Genomic DNA, 20,406 nt, shown 5'->3' with positions numbered 1-20,406 from the left:
GCAAGATATTTTGAAAAAGTTGCATAACATTTGTATGATAACCTTGATCTCTGTTAACTTGTTTTAAATAGTAAATTACTCAAAATTTACCAAATTCCATCAGTCAGCCACATATTCCATTTTTAGTGCAAAATTTCTACAAATTTAAAACATTTTGCTTAATAAATTTCCCCCAGTATATTTATAAATGCCTCATGATAACTTACCAGTGGTAGAAGGTGCTGTACAAACCATGCATGAAAATAGAGAGGAAAGAAAAAGGCAAGAAAAAATTATTTATGACATTGTATTTTGAAAAGCAAATTAAAGGAGTTTTCAGGGAGCACAATATGGATGACCTATCCTCAGGACAGGTCATCAGAACCTGAGCGGTGGGGATCCGACTCCTGGCACCCACGCCGATCAGCTGTTCAAAGTGGCCGCAGCTTCTTTCTAGGCTAGTGACCTCCCATTCATCATTCACATAGTCTACATGCAGCTCAGTCTCATTGAAGTGAATACCAAGCATAGCCACTATACAACAATACTAAGCACAGCCGCTATACAACAATACCAAGCACAGACTCTATACAATGCAGACCCTCTACTTAATATGCTGTTAGGAGGTCTCAATGGTCACCAAAGTGCCATGGCCTCTTAAAATAGCTGAGTTATGGGAACTGGACCCCCACTAATCACTAATCAGATATTGATGAGCTATTATAAGGAGACGTCATCAATATTGAACTCCTGAAAAACTCCTTTAACTGCAATAAGATACTGTTTATAAAAAAACCTTCACTACACATTCTGAAGATAATACACTGTCATTTTATGCATATTACTCAACAACATCCATATTTGAAAAGAGAAATCAGAGAAGAAGAATGAAACATTGCTATATTTGGTCTTTGGCGAGTACACCAATCATGATACAAAGTACATAGTATGTTACAGAAAATGCTACAAAATGTGGTGTGTGAACAGTTGATATTTCCTTTCTCAGACAGCAACATCAAGAAGTCAACGCAGTATATGGCAGCTGTTACAAAGCAAAAAATCTTAGCTAACATTTTGATGCAATTTTACATTCACATATTATATCAGATTTTTTTTTCTGAACAATGGATTCAGATTAGTATTGACATGTAATGATATTGTGTCTGGACTATATCCATTACTGGAGTGCGTGGTAACAGTTTTTTTAACCAAGTAATACATCAATATCTCTACACATATTACCTATAGTATATAGGTTGGATGAGTAATACTGTGCTTCAAACCGTCCACTGAAGTCGTGATTAATAAATTCCAGGGTCATGACTAGTGTTGAGCGCGAATATTCGAATTGCAAATATTTTTTCTCGAACATCGTAACTTCGAGATTTCGCAAATATTTAGAATATAGTTCAATATATTTGCGAAATATAATTTTTTTTTTTTTTTATTGTTATATTTCCCTAAAGTTGTTCTTACCTGTCCTTTGGATTCCTGGCTGCTCCAGTCAGTGCCGTTGCCGCTTCTGCCGACTTCCGTGCTCATGGAGCGTCCCCATCACCATGGGAACGTCTCCATATACTAGAATGTACTGTCGGATTTGAGAATTACGTTGAAATCGCAATTCGATTAATTCGTATTAAGGCTGGTTACAGCCTGTATTTGTGGGCGGGGCTGCTGGCTATATCTTTCCACACGACCTCCCCCTGAGGACGGTCGCTTCATGCTGCTCTTTCTTGGTCCGGTCCGTCACTTCCGGTTCACGGCCACGTCACTTCCGGGTAAGTCTCGGCGCTCTAGGCTTCCCAGCGGGGAGCAGCGTTCGTCCGCCGCCTGGCCGGGCCCGGCCAGTCTTCCTCTCCCCTCCAGCCTCGGGGAAGCCTCCTCTCCACAGGTGTTTTCTTGTCCGCAGTGGGGGTTCGGCGGGACCGGCACCCACGGCGCTTCAGGTGGGGCGGACCGGTCCGCTGGGCTCAGCCTGCGCCTCAGTTCCCTAGCAACCGGCTTGTTTGGGTTAGCAGAGCTCCAGATTCTGCCAGTACACAGCCACCATATAATGAAGATCACGTCATAGATACGCCATAAATTCCCTGCTCTGCACCTGAGCAGCGTCTTTATGCTCCACACCGTGTGCCCCATTTACTTAGTAGACATGGTCCTGCAATTGTTGTGGCGAAATAATTGACCTACTACAGGCGACATCTTTTAAAAAAAAAAAAAAAAAAAAATAGATGTTATCTCATGTTGGTGCAGGAAGGCCTTGTCGCCCTGCGCTCAGCTGAGGTGCAGTCTGGCCCACACACGGAGCTGCAGCATCTTGCAATAATACCAGTCTGCTTGAACGAATGGATGTATTCGTTTAGGGAACGTTTTCTGTGGATCATTAAGCGCTCTGATTGCCTTCTGTCTACCTCGTTCTCTTTTTTTTTTTTTCTTCTTCTTCCAATTTTAAATGCGTGTTTAAATCCTATTTAAAAGACCGTATAACAGCGTCTGATTAACCAAGGTTCATATCTCTCTTGGCGGAAATTGCCTTTAATACACAATGTGGGTGGAGGCTGCAGTTCTATCACGTCAACCGGAGGTACTGATGCCGCTTCTGCCAGCGTTCTCTTAACAACCCGTCTCGCTTAGAACAATTCAGCAGTGATGGCTTCAGGTATGGTTTATGGTACACTACATGTGGGCAGCCACAGACATGGAGCTGTAGGGCGAGATTTATCAGTGTGTGTATGCCAGTTGTACATTGTAGAGTATGATGTTCAGAATGATGTTCACTCCGGTGGGTGCTGCGGCCTCCTCAAAACTTAGAAGCTCCGCCCGCTTCATTATTGCAGCTCAGCTCCATTCACTTGAGTGAGACTGAGCTGCGCTGTGGCCACGTGACCAATGATTATAATGTCTGAGGTAGAGGCCTAAGTACCCACCGGGGTGACACAGCCTCTTTAACAGTTATAGCGTAGTGGTGTGATGCCGCGCTCCTGTGCACACGTGTGCGGCACCCCTATCTTGTACCACCCTTCTGGGCACATTACACGGCTTGGCGGTGTTTTGCCACCCTCCGTGTTCGGGTACCTGGCACAGCTGTCTCATGCCGCCCTCCTGTGCACATGCGTGTGGCACTGCCATGTTTTCCGCCCTGCCGCGCATGGGGGAGGGCGCGACAACCCTCAAACGGGCCCTTCCTTTCTCAGGTGCAGCGGCGGTTTTCCGGTTGTCTTATGGGCCATTTCGGGCTCAGGGCTGTCTTCATGAGCTTGTTGTCTTTATCTAGGTGCTGATAAATTTTTCCAAAATGAACAGGGCTGCGGTACCGTCTGATATCCAGTCTTCCGGTTGGGCCAAGTTGCTGCTCAGCTTCCCGAATTTCTTCAGGTATCACGCACACGTCATTTTGTCCGTTTTCCATGCTTCTTGTCTCACTCTCACACTTCATCTGTAGTCTCCCTGGATCACCCAGGCTCGTTCCGTCTCTGTCATCCTGGATCTCCCAGGCACACGCTGTCTCTGGTACACACTGTCTCTGTCATCCTGGATCGCCCAGGCCCACGCTGCCTCTGTCTTCCTGGATCGCCCAGGCCCACGCTGCCTCTGTCATCCTGGATCGCCCAGGCCCACGCTGCCTCTGTCATCCTGGATCGCCCAGGCCCACGCTGCCTCTGTCATCCTGGATCGCCCAGGCCCACGCTGCCTCTGTCATCCTGGATCGCCCAGGCCCACGCTGCCTCTGTCATCCTGGATCGCCCAGGCCCACGCTGCCTCTGTCATCCTGGATCGCCCAGGCCCACGCTGCCTCTGTCATCCTGGATCGCCCAGGCCCACGCTGCCTCTGTCATCCTGGATCGCCCAGGCCCACGCTGCCTCTGTCATCCTGGATCGCCCAGGCCCACGCTGCCTCTGTCATCCTGGATCGCCCAGGCCCACGCTGCCTCTGTCATCCTTCCTTGCTCCCCGTCCACGGTCCTCCGTTCCCCCATCTTCCTTCTCTCCTGTCTCTCCTAAAGCGGTGTCTATTAAAATAATAATAACAAAATCTAATCGGTACAAGTACTTCTTCAGTACACCGGACCTGGGGGCATCTACAGCTGTATTAGGTATAATTGCATGTATTGTTTTCTATTTTCATTTATTTCACAGTGCATTTCAGCCGAGGAGCCATGGTTGGCATCATTTGGCAGGCACGGGGCTTGCCGGCCTGTTTTTCCCATTCCGGTGGGGGTGGGCTGGTCTTGCTTCTGCTGGGGGGGAGTTCAAGTATGAGGACGGAGAGGGGAGGGAGCGTATGCCAGAGATTCTATTCCGGGAACAGAACAAAAAAAAAAAAAAAAAAGGGTAGCTAACTCCATGAAGGTTGTCTTAGTAGTGGGGTTTAGTTGCCATGCTATTTTCCGGTTTCCTAAATGTACCATTTTGGGCACTCTTTTCTTAAAACAAACAGGACTGCGGTGCTGTCTGATTTTCAGTCCTCCCGATCAGCCAAGTAGCCGCTCATCAGCTTCCCGAACTCTTCAGGTATCATGCAGACCTCTTCTGTCTGTCTTCCCTGCTTCTTGACGCACTCTCACGTCATCCGAAGTCCCCTGGCGGGTCCGCCCAGGCTCGCTCTACCCCTGTCATCCAGGATCGCCCTGGCCAGTTCTGTCGTCCTGGGTCGCCCAGGCTCGCTCTGTCTCTGCCACCCTGGATCGCCCAGGCTCGCTCTGTCTCTGCCACCCTGGATCGCCCAGGCTCGCTCTGTCTCTGCCATCCTGGATCGCCCAGGCTCGCCCTATCTCTGCCATCCTGGATCGCCCAGGCTCGCTCTGCTTCTGTCATCGTGGTTCGCCCAGGCTTGCTCAGCTCCTGTCATCCTGGATCGCCCAGGCTCGCTCAGCTCTTGTCATTCTGGATCGCCCAGGCTCGCTCCGCCCCTGTTATTCTGGATCGCCCAGGCTCGCTCTGTCTCTGCCATCCTGGATCGCCCAGGCTCGCTCTGCTCCTGTCATCCTGGATCGCCCAGGCTCGCTCTGCTCCTGTCATCCTGGATCGCCCAGGCTCGCTCTGCTCCTGTCATCCTGGATCGCCCAGGCTCGCTCTGCTCCTGTCATCCTGGATCGCCCAGGCTCGCTCTGCTCCTGTCATCCTGGATCGCCTAGGCTCGCTCTGCTCCTGTCATCCTGGATCGCCCAGGCTCGCTCTGCTCCTGTCATCCTGGATCGCCCAGGCTCGCTCTGCTCCTGTCATCCTGGATCGCCCAGGCTCGCTCTGCTCCTGTCATCCTGGATCGCCCAGGCTCGCTCTGCTCCTGTCATCCTGGATCGCCCAGGCTCGCTCTGCTCCTGTCATCCTGGATCGCCCAGGCTCGCTCTGCTCCTGTCATCCTGGCTCGCCCAGGCTCGCTCTGCTCCTGTCATCCTGGCTCGCCCAGGCTCGCTCTGCTCCTGTCATCCTGGCTCGCCCAGGCTCGCTCTGCTCCTGTCATCCTGGCTCGCCCAGGCTCGCTATGCTCCGGTCATCCTGGCTCGCCCAGGCTCGCTCTGCTCCTGTCATCCTGGCTCGCCCAGGCTCGCTCTGCTCCTGTCATCCTGGCTCGCCCAGGCTCGCTCTGCTCCTGTCATCCTGGCTCGCCCAGGCTCGCTCTTCTCCTGTCATCCTGGCTCACCCAGGCTCACTCTGCTCCTGTCATCCTGGCTCGCCCAGGCTCGCTCTGCTCCTGTCATCCTGGCTCGCCCAGGCTCGCTCTGCTCCTGGCATCCTGGATCGCCCAGGCTCGCCCTGTCTGTCATTCGGCATCGCCCAAGCTCACCCTGCCTCTCATCCTGGATCGCCCAGGCCCACGTCGCCTCTCTCATCCTGGATCGCCCAGGCCCACGTCGCCTCGCTCATCCTGGATCGCCCAGGCCCACGTTGCCTCTCTCATCCTGGATCGCCCAGGCCCACGTTGCCTCGCTCATCCTGGATCGCCCAAGCTTGCCCTTCCACTGTCATCCTGGACCGTCTCTTTACTAACTACCCAGTGCCTTCCCGGCTCGCTCAGGTCATTTAACAGCCCAGCTCCTTCCTGAATCACTCAGGCCCTTGTTACCTCCCGTGTCGGTCGGTTCAATTAACTATTTCCCTCCTACAGCGTGTGTAGTCTTTTTGCCCACTTATTCAGGCCTACCCCGCACTGGCTCCAGGCACAGTTCAGCCAGATGGATCATGGAGGGTGATAGGCATCCCTCCTGACTCCACGCCAATGTACACCTCAGCCCCTGCCACAAGTATTAAGGCTGGTTACAGCCTGTATTTGTGGGCGGGGCTGCTGGCTATATCTTTCCACACCTCCCCCTGAGGACGGTCGCTTCATGCCCCACCCTCCCGACCCTTCTTTCTTTCATTCCACTCTCTTGGGTGGCCCACTTATTCAGGCCTACCCCGCACTGGCTCCAGGCACAGTTCAGCCAGATGGATCATGGAGGGTGATAGGCATCCCTCCTGACTCCACGCCAATGTACACCTCAGCCCCTGCCACAAATGTTATAATAATCGAATTGCGATTTCAACTTTTTCACATTTTTCTTTTGATAGTATAAGGCAACGTTCCTATGACTAACTGACTATGGCTAGGCTAATATGTGTATTTTACGAAATATTCTTAATATTGCTCTAACTTTGTCTTTTAGAATATTCGTAATATTCTAAAAGATGAAGTTAGAGCAATATTACGAATATTCTAAAAGACGAAGTTAGAGCAATATTAAGAGTATTCGTAAGATACACATATAGATTGTAATTTAGCTAATATACTGCTATAGTAATTTTTTTTATAGTGTACATATTTTACAAAACTTAAGTTCAGAAGAGGCAAAAAAAAATAGAGAAAAAAAGGATTATAGCACTATATTAGCTAAATTACAATCTCTATGTGTATTTTACGAAAATTCGTAATATTGCTCTAACTTCGTCTTTTAGAATATTAAGAATATTCTAAAAGACGAAGTTAGAGCATTATTAAGAATATTCGTAAAATACACATATTAGCCTAGGCATAGTCAATTAGTCACAGGAACGTTGCCTTATACTATCAAAATAAAATCGCAATACGCGATTAATTAAATTGCATATTATTCGCAATAAATGGAATAATTACGAATATTCGACTTAAACGAATATAACACTAATATTCGCGAAATATCGCGAAATCGAATATGGCACCTCCCGCTCATCACTAGTCATGACATTGGATGACGAGCGAAAAATTTTAACTTTTTTTTTAGAGGAAGTGAACTTGACATTGTAACTTGCAAGCAAACTATTAAGAAGATCATAAAAGGCTCATCAATGTACTGTAGCATGTCTATTCACCTTTATTAGGCATTTGGTAGCAATGGAAACCAATCAGCACCCTACTGCCATGTTGCGGCAGAGCTAATGCACTTATGTGCCAATATTTATTAGAAAAAGGATGTTTGAATATTTGTAAATGAGCCTCTGGGAGCAACAGGGGCGTTGCCTTTACTCCTTGAGGCTCTGCTGTCTCTGCAATTGCCATGCCTTCTGCACTTTAATTGATAGCACTAGGCGGTGTAAACATCATGTCTGGCCCTGTCAATAAGTGCTGAGGACGTGGCAGTTGCAGAGGGAGCAGAAACTGAAGGAGTAAAGGAAACGCCCCCAGTGCTCCTAGAGACTCATTTGCATATATTTTAACAGATCTGCTGAAAGATGCCCTTTAAATAGCAGAGCAATTACAAGTACTATAAAATGTGATCTGTAAGGGTCTGCCTACAGATGTAAATATGCAGGCAGGGCACCCCCAATTTGAATGAATGGTTTTCTAAATTATATTATGTAGATTAATGTAAATTTAGTAAAACTACTATATATCCATAATGTAACAAAGCAATACCATTTAAACATTAGGATTCCAACCATCAGACTGTACCTGAGCAGATGACTCCAGCATCTTCAGAGTGTTGACAGTCATGTGATGTAAGCCCTCTGTGCGGACAGTTCCACAAGAAACTTTCATTGCCATTACATTGTACATCATCCAATATAATCAGTCCTTGTCCTTGACCAAATGCTGCACTCTGGTTAAACGCAAGAGCATTACCGCAACCTATCTGCTGACATACAACTTGAGCATCCTTAATATCCCATCCGTCATCACACACAGTTCCCCATGCTCCATTATAGAGGATTTCTACACGACCGTCACACCGACCTCTTCCATTTACCAGCCTCAAAGCCATGGTTGGAGCTAGTTAAAAAAAAAAAAATAGGAAAAAAGTGAGGTTCAGACTAAATGTACAGTTTGTGAACATAAGGTGAGGCTATATCTCTAAAGTTCATTTGAAGGGGAAATTGTGTTTTTTGGCCAGTAAAACACCTCTACATTAAATGCGACACATACCAAATAACACACTGGGTCACAAGTAAAAAAAACTAATGCAGACTGAAAAGTACTAAAAATAGTAACTAGAGATGAGTGAATCTTCCAAGATTCCGTTTGTTTCAGATTCACCAAATTTATCAGAAAGTTTGGTTTGGTTCAGAATCTATTCGTTCCGAACCAAAGTTTCTCCAATTGCTCTGGAAATTGGTATATAACCCCCTCTAGTCCTCTAAAGCAAATTTTATTTTTTATGAAAAGCTCCCATCTCGTTTTGTCAATTTTTTAAGAATTTTTTAATTTTACCTTGTCCATTCCCTCGTTTTGATACAGTATCAGGTGTAACTGTATCTACTTTTATCATGGCTTCCACAAACTTTGGTTATTGCTTGGCCGCAACTGACTGCAATTACCTCCTGCCTGGTGGTGACAGAACACTATCGATTGCTTATGCGCTGGGCGCCGTTTTACAAGATTCGTCTGAATTAGACCGGAAAAGATTTGGGGTTGATTCAGTACCTAAAAAATCTCTAAATCTGCGAATGGATTCGTTCATCTCTAATAGTAACCAATCATCACTTTTTCAGACTTGCTTACAAGTTGAAGGTTTTGTGTCATCAGAAAATGACCTTTTTGATGTTGTTTTCAATTTTCCATGTATTCCATATATTTAAACAAAAAAGATAAAATCCTTCAGTTTTCACACTGTTTATTATGTCTAATAATTGGCACAATTTCTTGTTTTATACAGATCACTTTACTGCAGTTAACTTATTCTAATCCTGTCTGAAATTATATCACCTCTGTGTATAGATAAGACAGGATCCACCATTCACAATGTGTGATTGTAAGAGCTTATCTATTCTTCCTTGTACAATGACCTCTGCACAGGTCACAGAGCATGTATGTGATAGGGTCCCCTCCTGACCCTTGTGTATATAAACCATGGGGCTGCCGTAAATAATTATTCTTAATGCTTTTTAAATGCTGTTAAGAACAGCTCAGGCAAGATGGCCGCCCACATAAACATGTTCAGCAAATAGAAAATAAAAACAGATTAGCCAATCAGCGGATCCCCTGTGATGTCACAGCCCTATAAAAATCCTCATTCTGCCCTGTCTCTGCCATTTTACAGTGAACTGAGCATAGGGAGATACGTGAAAGGTGGTAGGGACGGTGTTTTGCAAAGCTTTTAACTGTAGAATTTTGGATATGGACAGTGCAGGGGCAGTGTAGGGAGATCGTAGGGAGAGTTTTAAAACACTTTAGGGGAAACATAGGGAGCGCTTGTGGAGACTGCAGGGACAGTGCAGGCTCTGTGTAATTTCACTGTACACCTTGTTCCACTGCTGTGCCATTCATATTTAATCTGTTCTGGTATATATAGACTTACTGTGCATCAGACCTAGGCCTCATGCACACAAACGTATTTTGTTTCTGTGTCCGTTCTGTTTTTTTTGGCGGATAGGATGCAGACCCATTCATTTCAATGGGTCTGCAAAAATTGCCGACAATACAACGTGTGCTATACGCATCTGTATGTCAGTTCTGTAGCCTGGCCCAAAAAATATAAAAAGTCCTATTCTTGTCCATTTTAGGCATTGTTACAATGGATCCGCAAAAAAAGTATGGCATACGGATTTCATTCTTTTTTTTTTTTGCGGATCCGCAATTTGCAGACCGCAAAACACATACGGTCGTGTGCATGTAGCCTTAGTCTCTACAGGCAGTCAAATATATAGGAATGTTTAACTACCTGTAGTTCATCAGCTGCTCTATTTATACTTAATCTGTTCTGTTATACATAGACTTACTGTGCATCCGACTCATTGTCAACAGGCGATCTAATGTATGGGCACTGTTATCTAGTTCATCTGCTGGGCCATTAATACTTAATCTGTTCTGTTATAGATAGACACATTAATAATAGACAAGCAAGTCTATTAGGCCCTGATTCACAAATTGTGGTGATACACCTGTCTCATTCTAGTGTTTGTGGTGTGTCCACATTGATATATAACCACTTCTGTTAGCCAAACAGTTACTGTGATTTAGTGTTACAGAGCGGTCTTATTTAACACCCTGTGAGCAGTGCAAATAAATAGATCCTTTGCACAGCGGACTTGCTTACGTTTTGTTTTTTTTTTCTCTGAAAAATTATTCTTTTTTCTTAAAAATTATTCTTTGAGCAAAAACATTTGTCTCGTAACAAAAAAATTATTCTTTTAGAGAATAAATTAGTCTTTTAAAGAATCAATTAGTATTTTTACCAAATAAATTAGTCTGCTCCAGCAATGATGAATGATGTTGGCAGGTAACCCCCATCTGTTGGCAAAAGGTAAACACACGATGATCCCTTAAGTACACTGCCTGTGCAGCCCCGGACATGTAAGGGCATCACACAACAGTTGGTTATGATCGCCACTTGGCCCTCAAGGAAGTTGGATGTGGAATGCCTGGGGTCAAATAACTCCATCCATTAGGGTTAGGCCCCATGCACACGGCCGTGTTTCACGGCCATGTGCGGGCCGTGGAACCGCGGCCTGGATCCCTCCTGAGAGCAGGAGCGCACGGCGTCACTGGTTGCTATGACGCCATGCGCTCCCTGCTGTCGCCGCAATACAGTAATACACTGGTATGATCTATACCAGTGTATTACTGTACTGTGCCGGCAGCAGGGAGCGCACGGCGTCATAGCAACCAGTGACGCCGTGCGCTCCTGCTCTCAGGAGGGATCCAGGCCGCGGTTCCACGGCCCGCACACGGCCGTGAAACACGGCCGTGTGCATGGGGCCTTAAAACCAGATTGATAGTATTAAAAGTCCAGCTCACCTGTAATACTGTCATGCACGGCAAAAGTTAAAGTCAAACTTGTATAGTAATGTAAAAACAAAGGTGATCCGGCACTGAAGGGTCCTATTTTCAACATTTCTTTATTGCCAAAACTTGAACATATATGGAACAGGACAGGACATAGAGCAGCCTTCTCCCTCTTACTCTCGTTTAGCCGACATGTTTCAAGCCGCCTAGGCTTTTTAGTCGTGGCCTGGACTAAGAGCCTAGGCGGCTCGAAACATGTCCTGTCCTGTTCCATATATGTTAGAGTTTTGGCAATAAAGAAATGTCGAAAATAGCCCCCTTCAGTGCCGGATCACCTTTGTTTTTACATTAAAACCTGATGAGTCAAACTTGCTGAATGGCTCAAACATAGCAGCTGGATTATTTTCATACGGGAGGTGTGTCGTTGGTCATCGGAATGAACCACACGAATTGCTCCACCCACTTGATCTAAGTTCATCGTAGTTAATACGTTCGTTTAACGAAAAAAATTGTCTGCATCTTAATTGCAACTGTTTATGGTCGGAAATGCCATGGTATTGCCAGACAAATCTCTCCAACAACTGGACCCAAATTGATCATCACTACCTACCACATTCTGTTATGGAAAAATTTATTCTGCATCATTCTGACAGCCATGACAAATTTTAAACAAATTCTATGTCACTGTGCAGTGCAACTAAATTTTAGTCCATGTGTATCCACCCATACTATGAACTTATTTTGCTTCCAATATTTATTTAAGATAAAACCAGATGGGCCAAACTTGCTGGATGTATCAAACATGTCAGATGGATTTTTGCCATACAGGAGGAGTGCTGTTGGTAATTGGAATGAACCACGCAAATCACTCCATCAACTTTACCTAAATTCATCGTAGCTAATACATTCTTTTAGTCTGTGTTTGGTCAGTGTTTTGCATCAGTATTTGAGCAGAATTTGAAAGCCAAAAAAAGGAGTGGGTCCAAAAGACAGATGAGATGCAAATAATTCTATTACATTTTATCTCTGTTTTGGACCCACTCCTGTTTTGGCTTACAAGTACTCATCAAATATTGGTGCAAAACAAAGACACAATACTGATCGTCTGAAAGAGGCTTTATATGGATGCTCAAAGTACAGGATTGTTTTATTTTTTTTGTTTGTTTTGTTGTATGTACTTCTGAGTGAGCACAAGAATGGAAACATAGACAGTGATGTTAACACAGCCTTACTGCCACTGCTACTGCCCTCCCTCCCCACTCTGTCATGGGGCCACTAATTGAATCTTGCGGTACTGCACAGTTAAGTCCATGGTAATAAATTAGACTGGATGCTTTTATTGACCTGTAATACTGATGCACAGTAACTCCACAGCTAACAGCTAAAAGGGATTAGCTATAGACCTTGGTGCCCTGTACAGTGATGGTGACGGCGATAAAGTATAACTTCCTGTAATACTGACAGCACAGGACCTACAGAACAGATAAACTATGAATGTGGGTATACCGGAACAAAAGGCACATGGCGATACCCTCTCCCTGCAGTTCAAGTTCCAAGCCTTTACAGTAACATTGGGCCACCAAGTGGGATGCATAAGATTAGGCAGAGTGGCCTGGGTATACAAGATTTATTGCGATTCGTAACAAATTAATTTGGAACAAATCAAATTTCTTGAAGAACTTTGACGAATCGTGCGTATCAAATTTGTCAAAACTTCAAATTTGTTAAAACTAATCTCTAGCTATATTAGTAAGTGCTGTGTAGTCATCTCATAAACAGATTGGTTAACGATAATCAGAAAATGGCCAACCCCTTTAAATATTATATTTAGGAGTCGCTGAAGATACTGGAAACATGAAAATAGAAATGAAAGAAAAAGCCAGAGTTTATATCTTAATCATGAGAAAATATAATCAAACTACTGTATAGTACACAGATATATTGTACAGTATAGCTACGGCATATATATTTATATTGCATAGTATACTGTAAAAAAGTCCTCAGGATAAATTGAGAGGATTATGTACATTATTGTATTTATGACTTTTACAAGATCGAGCAGCTACAACACCCCTGAAATACCCAATGAAGTAAGTAAAACACAATTACAAAGTCTGTCTAAATTTTATTATTTTTGACGCTCTAGGACAGTGTTGGCGAACCTATGGCACGGGTGCCAGAGGTGGCACTCGGAGCCCTCTCTGTGGGCACCCACACCCTGGAAAAATTCTATGGCGTACCAATATGCCTTAGACTTTTCCTGCCATTCATCAGTGCAAAGCGCACTATGAATGGCACATGCAGCGCATTGAATTTAGGCAGGCTATTATAGCTAAATGATAAAGTACATGGAAGATATATTGCGTGTTGGCACTTTACGATAAATAAGTGGGTTTTGGGTTGCAGTTTGGGCACTCGGTCTTAAAAAGGTTCACCATCACTGCTCTAGGAGAATCACTTGTTTTGTAGCTGTGGGGGGGGGGGGGGGGTGAACAGGACATTTATATAGTGATGTCTAATATGTGTTGGTTTGCACCCTGTAATTTTGCTTACTTATTTCAACCATGGGCCAATAAGGTAATGTAGTTTCTGCAACATATTTTATCTATTGTATAGGATGATCCAGCTCATTAAAATGAATAGGATGGTTAGGTGTAACTAGCTGCAGATGTGACTGGGAGCAGGTAAACAATGAAAAGGAGGCATCGCTGGCATGTCGCGCTCCTTCTCTTTAAACAGCTGATCGGCGGAGTGTCGGGTGTTGGACCCCCGCTGATCTGATATTGATGACCTATCCTGAGGATAGGTCATCAATAAATATAACTTGGACAACCCCTTCAAGGACCAGAGTAAACGTATTCTGGGCAAGAACAGACTGTCTCAACCAGGGCTGCCCTCAAGATTGTGAAACATGTGCAGTCATACAGGGTACACAGTATATCAGTATATCTGAGAGGTGAGTGTGAGACTTAGGCCTCATGCACACGACCATTGTTGTGTTTCATTCCGAAAAATGGGGTTCCGTTGTTCCGTGATCCATTTCCGTTTTTCTTTCCGTACGTCTTCCTTTTATTTTTGGAGGATCACCAGACATGAAGAAAAGTAAAAAAAAAAAAATCTAAGACAGGTTTGCCATGCAAATGATAGGAAAAAAATAGATGCGGACGCGGATGACAATCTTGTGTGCCTCCGTGCTTTTTAGCTGTCCCATTTACTTGAATGGGCCCGCATACCGTTTTCCACAAAAATAATAGGACAGGTTATATTTTTTTGACAGACTGGAACCACGGATCACGGACGCGGATGACAAACGGTGTGCCTGATATATTAACTATGGGAGGGACATATATAGCGTTGATATCACTGGAAGAGATAGAAGTAGGTCTGTGCGCTTGTCAAAAACATAGCATGCATGGTATCGGAATCTTATGTCTCACTTGAGATATGTAAATACAGTATTAGATGATAGAATCGAAATGTGGAAAAAAGTAAATATATATAAAATCGCAATAAAAAGAGTTGTAGAAAAAAAAATATAAAAATATATGTATAAAAATGTATTTACCTTTTGCTCATTTTGTAATACTATGGGGGAAATGTATGATCTACACTAGAGTACTTTATGCCACATTTATCAAAATGTCACATGGTGTTTGATAAATTTGTTTTATCCTTGAGGCCCCTTTCACACGGGCGAGTTTTCCGTGCGGGTGCGATGCGTGCGGTGAATGTATTGCACCCGCACTGAATTCTGACCCATTCATTTCTATGGGGCTGTGCACATGAGCAGTGATTTTCACGCATCACTTGTGAGTTAAATGAAAATCGCAGCATGCTCTATATTGTGCGATTTTCACGCGACGCAGGCCCCATAGAAGTGAATGGGGTGCGTGAAAATCGCATAGCATCCGCAAGCAAGTGCGGATGCGGTGCGATTTTCACGCGCGGTTGCTAGGAGACGATCGGGATGGAGACCCGATCATTATTATTTTCCCTTATAACATGGTTATAAGGGAAAATAATAGCATTCTGAATACAGAATGCATAGTAAAACAGCGCTGGAGGGGTTAAAAAAAATAATAATAATTTAACTCACCTCAATCCACTTGATCGCGAAGCCCGGCATCTCCTTCTGTATCCTTTGTTGAATAGGACCTGTGGTTAGCATTAAATACAGGTAAAGGACCTTTGATGACGTCACTCCGGTCATCACACGGTACGTCACATGACCTTTTACCATGGTGAATCACCATGGTAAAAGATCATGTGACGTACCATGTGATGACCGGAGTGACGTCATTAAAGGTCCTTTACCAGTATTTAATGCTCACCACAGGTCCTATTCAACAAAGGATACAGAAGGAGATGCTGGGCTTCGCGAACAAGTGGACTAAGGTGAGTTAAATTATTTTTATTTTTTTTAACCCCTCCAGCGCTGTTTTACTATGCATTCTGTATTCAGAATGCTATTATTTTCCTTTATAACCATGTTATAAGGGAAAATAATACAATCTACAGAACACTGATCCCAAGTTCGGGTTTGGGTACCAAACATGCGCGATTTTTTTCACGTGAGTGCAAAACGCAATACAATGTTTTGCACTTGCGCAGAAAAATCGCGGGTGTTCCCGCAACGCACGCGCCTCTTATCCGGGCCACAAATAAGACGCCCGTGTGAAAGAGGCCTAAACCTAAGGCCTCTTTCACATAAACGATACGGGTTGGCTCAGGATGCGTTCAGGGTGCGTCCAGTGAAATGTGCACCATTTTGCAAGCAAATTCAGTCAGTTTTGTCCTTGATTGCGTTCAGTCTTTCAGTTTTTACCACATGGGTGCAATCAGTTTTGATGCGTTTTTCATGCGTGTGAAAAAAAACTGATGGCTTACAAACAACATCTCCTAGCAACCATCAGTGAAAAACACATTACACCCAGACTGCATCCAGATTACATCCGGATGCAATGCATTTTTCACTGAAGCCCCATTCACTTCTATGGGACCAGGGCTGCGTGAAAGACGCAGAATATAGAGCATGCTGCTATTCTCATGCAACACAGAACTGATGCGTGAAAAAAATGCTCATGTACACAGACCCATTGCATTGAGTGGGTCAGGATTCAGTGCGGGTGCTATGCATTCACTTCACACATTGCACCCGCGAGGAAAACTCGTTTGTGCAAAAGAGGTCTAACACTTTAAACTAAAAAAGCTACTCCAGTTTTCCTGCTCCACCTTCCTACTGGAGTGAGACTGCAACTTTTTTAGCAACTTTTTAACAAGTCTCAGTGATAAATCTGGAGTGAATCGCCTTAACAAAGCTAACCACATCCACTTTTCTACCAACATTTCAAAACTGTAGGGGAATTCTAGAGTCAAGGCATTAAAAATCAGGGCCTATATGTTTGAGATTGTTATGTTGGTGTATAAATACTTTCAGGTATATACACAGTTTTTCTTTATTCAAAACTTGCTCATCTTGATCCGTAGTACTGTAGGGTTGATATTATTGTCTGTTCACCAAGTGGGGGTGCCCTCAACCATATTTGGGGTTATTGATACCAAGCATTTTAGTGTGAAGGTTTTTAAATTGTCCCTGTTTGTGCCATACAATTTTTGGGACTTTGTTTTTTATCTTAATACAAAGTACAATCTTTAGTCCATGTTTCCTTTTTTATTTTTTTTTATTTTTTTTTCTGTTGAGAAAGTATCCAGGCTCACAAACCAGAAGATGAGTAATACCCAGAAAACAACTACTAGTAATACTCGGAAAACTGGCACATTTTCAACATCATATGTTGTGTTTTTCAGATTTTGTGTGGCCAGATGTTTCATTAAAGTCTATAGAGAAATATTAAACGTACTACAAACAATGGGGGACATTTATAAAGACCAGCGATTTATTGTAATTTATGTAGAAGCGCTGACTTCTCATAACTTAGGCGGACTTTACACTTGTCTAAATCTACGCCAGCTCCCTTGTAATTGCAGCTCAATTGTAAAGAATAATATTACATACAGTAATACTTTTAAAAAGAGCCTACATACTTTTATATGATAGTTTTATGACACGTTCTTAAAACACAGTAAGGTAAGATGATGTCATTTAGTAGGCTACATCAGGCATTATCTGTATCATAGTAGAATAGGTCATGCATTTAATGTATCAAGTTCCTGATTTATCAACACATAAGAAAATTTTGGGGGGTTTGCAGTAATTTCCGGGCGTAAAAAAAAATGGTTTGTGATTTGTTAAACACCATTGCACCTAAATGAAGGCATAAGAGGCATTTGTACACTTCCCTCGCCACTTTCCAAAAAGGGAGCATTGAGGGTTAAGGCACGGTGTGCGAGAGGCCAACGGTCCTTGCTCATTTGTCATGATTTTATGATAAATATAAAGATATATATATTATAATCATGGACCACTTTGGGTCTCAGGTTCAAATCTGACCAAGGAGAACATATGCATGGAGGTTGTGTGTTCTTCCTGTGTTTTCTCCGGGTGTTCTTGTTTCCTCTCACATTCGAAAGACATACTGTACTGCTAGGGAGCTTAGATTGTGAGCCCCATTTGGGCACAGCAGGATGCTAATGTCTGTAAAGCGCTGAGGAATATGTCAGTACTGTATGTGTAAGTATATATTTAATAAATAAAAAAAATAAACATCATGGGCATTGCTGCATGAGAAAATGCCCGTACTAGTAAAATGTAAAAATTTTAATCCCACACAGCAAACGGCAAAACGGGGGGGGGGGGGGGGGGGGACAGCAAAATGTTTGATTTGCTGTTTTTTGCATCACTCCCCCCCCCCCCCACAAAAAAAGTTAATAAGTCTAGTGATCAAAAGGTCACACACACCCCAATGACATCAATTAAGTACAGATCAACCTGCAAAAAATGAGTTCCAAAACAGCTCTGTACACATACAAATTAAAAAGTTATGGGGGTAAGAATACGGTGATGCAAAGTAAACTTCGTTTTTTCCAAACTTTTTTTTTCTGCATAAAACCCCAAACATTATGTGGTATTGTTGTAATCATAATAACCCAGAGAATAAAAATAACAGGTAAGTTTTACTGCATAGCAAACACTGTAAAAACAAAACCCATAAAACTGTGGTGGAATTGTGAATAGTGATGAGCGGTAGGTGCCATATTCGATTTCGACTAAATTAGTGAATATTCGCTAGAATATTTGTCTCATATTCGTCGAAATCGAATATTCGTCATTATTCTAGTTATCGCGATTAATATGCAATTTAAATAATCGCGTATTGCGATTTTAACTTAAGGCAACTTTGCTATTGGTTTCATATCTAGAATTAGCGAAGATGACGAATATGACGAATGTATTCGTCATATTCCTCAAAACGAAGATAACAAAATATTCTCCATCTTCGTTTTAGCTCCATATTTGTCAACTTGGCTAATTCTAGCAATCAAGTAGGAAAGTTGACTATAGAGACAGCTGTGTTTAATTCGCTATGAGATTATATTACTTTGCTTTTTTTATAAATAGAATAATTAAAATACTTGATAACTATTATAATTATTCTATTTATAAAAAAGCAAAGTAATATAATCGCATAGCGAATTAAACACAGCTGTCTCTATAGTCAACTTTCCTACTTGATTGCTAGAATAAGCGAAGTTGACGAATATGGAGCTAAAACAAAGATGGAGAATATTTTGTTATCTTCGTTTTGAGAAACATGACGATTACATTCGTCATATTCGTCATCTTCACTAATTCTACCAAGCCAACCATAGTAAACCAGGTCTAAGTTGAAATCGCAATGCGATGACTTCAAGTTATATAAATCACATTGTGATTGAGACTTAGCACTGCTATATTCTATATTCGTTAACTTCGTTAATTCTAGCAAGCTGACCCATTAGAAACCCAGCTCTAAGTTGAAATCGCAATGCGATTACTTCAAGTTATATTAATCACATTGCCTCTAAAATCCAATATGCCCAAATAGTGTCCCAGGGTCATAGTCACAGGTCAGGAGGCTGGCAAGCAGACCTCTCCAACTCCCAGTGACGAAGGTGCTTTCGTCACACCTATAATAGTGAATGAAAAACTGCTGGGTTGTTATGGAAGCCTGAGAGCTTCTATTGACCAACAATCCTCACAATGTCAGAGAGAGATGCACTGTAACCAGCATGTACAACATTTGCTGCCTTCCTTCCTTAAATAAGGGCAATAATTGCCACCTGTTTTTCAAAGAATGAATGACCTCACTCATTGAACTCCACACTGCTATTATTTTAAACATGCCCCTTTCAATAAGTGATTGAATTACAGAGAATCAGCAGCATGCATGTCATGACTGTTGGGTCTGTTGGGTTTCTATTACTCTACTACACTTGCTAGTAAATATTTGCCATGTAGTGGCAATGGTGGTGCGCTCACTTGGTTGTTGACTATTCAGTATAATTGCAGGCATTCAGTATAATTGCATTGGTATCTCTCATGTACATTGTTTACCGTTTGTTTCATTTATTGAATGCTGAGCTCCTTTGCACCTTGTGGGTGTCACAACAGTGACGCCGGTGATGTTTTGTTTTTTGTATGATTCATCTGGGTCCATCTGAATTGTAGTCGGCTACTATTGGGTGCCAGAATTTACCTATCTACCTCTTCATTTATTGCTGCTGACCACATATTTGTACTTTGCACTTTATTATCTTATCATCTATTTTTGAAGTCCACTGATCATGCACCATCAGTTCTAGAGTTTTGTCACTCATGTGTACTATAGTGATTATAATAATACATTTTGTATGGTATGATTATTCTAGGTGATTTAGGGAGTATTCATATATTTTTATTGGTATTGTAATTTGACCATATATGGTTCGGTTATATTTCTATGGGAAGTAGTTTTAGTGTTTCATTGAAATATAATTTCTACCAAAAACAGTGATTGATCAGGTTAGTGATGTCTGACTGCTATTATTTTGAACAGAACTGTATATGCCAAGTTTAGTGCGGATTGGTCTAGTCATTTGGCCATGCACAAAGAACAGACAAACAGATGGACAACAGATATTTATTTTGATATATATAAGAGACCAGCAGAATAACCCGGCTTTGAACGGCTTCCATTATTACTTTGTTGTATATTATAGGCTACAGTTATACTGTATATTTTATGCTGTATTGTTTTCTTACCTGGAATTGTTTCTAGAGGTTCTAAATGGGGTATAAATAAAACATATTGATGAGACTTCACTAAAACTTATGT

General features: G+C 42.9%; 1 protein-coding gene across 1 annotated transcript in view; it reads right to left on the bottom strand.

Moving 5' to 3' along the window:
- The window catches only part of LOC122942223 (deleted in malignant brain tumors 1 protein-like), a 485,901-nt gene that overhangs the window by 68,294 nt on the left and 397,201 nt on the right, over positions 1-20,406 (bottom strand). The window contains exons 22-23 of the mRNA XM_044299724.1: positions 7,883-8,200; positions 207-221 (exon numbers count right to left, since the gene is read on the bottom strand). Coding sequence (XP_044155659.1) covers positions 207-221; positions 7,883-8,200 — 333 coding nt within the window. The remainder of the gene's footprint in view (positions 1-206; positions 222-7,882; positions 8,201-20,406) is intronic.

Source organism: Bufo gargarizans, chromosome 6 (genome assembly GCF_014858855.1).
Source record: "Bufo gargarizans isolate SCDJY-AF-19 chromosome 6, ASM1485885v1, whole genome shotgun sequence".
NCBI classification, from domain to species: Eukaryota; Metazoa; Chordata; class Amphibia; order Anura; family Bufonidae; genus Bufo; species Bufo gargarizans.
Note: the sequence above shows the minus strand (reverse complement) of the source record. Positions and strands in the feature narration are given on the sequence as shown.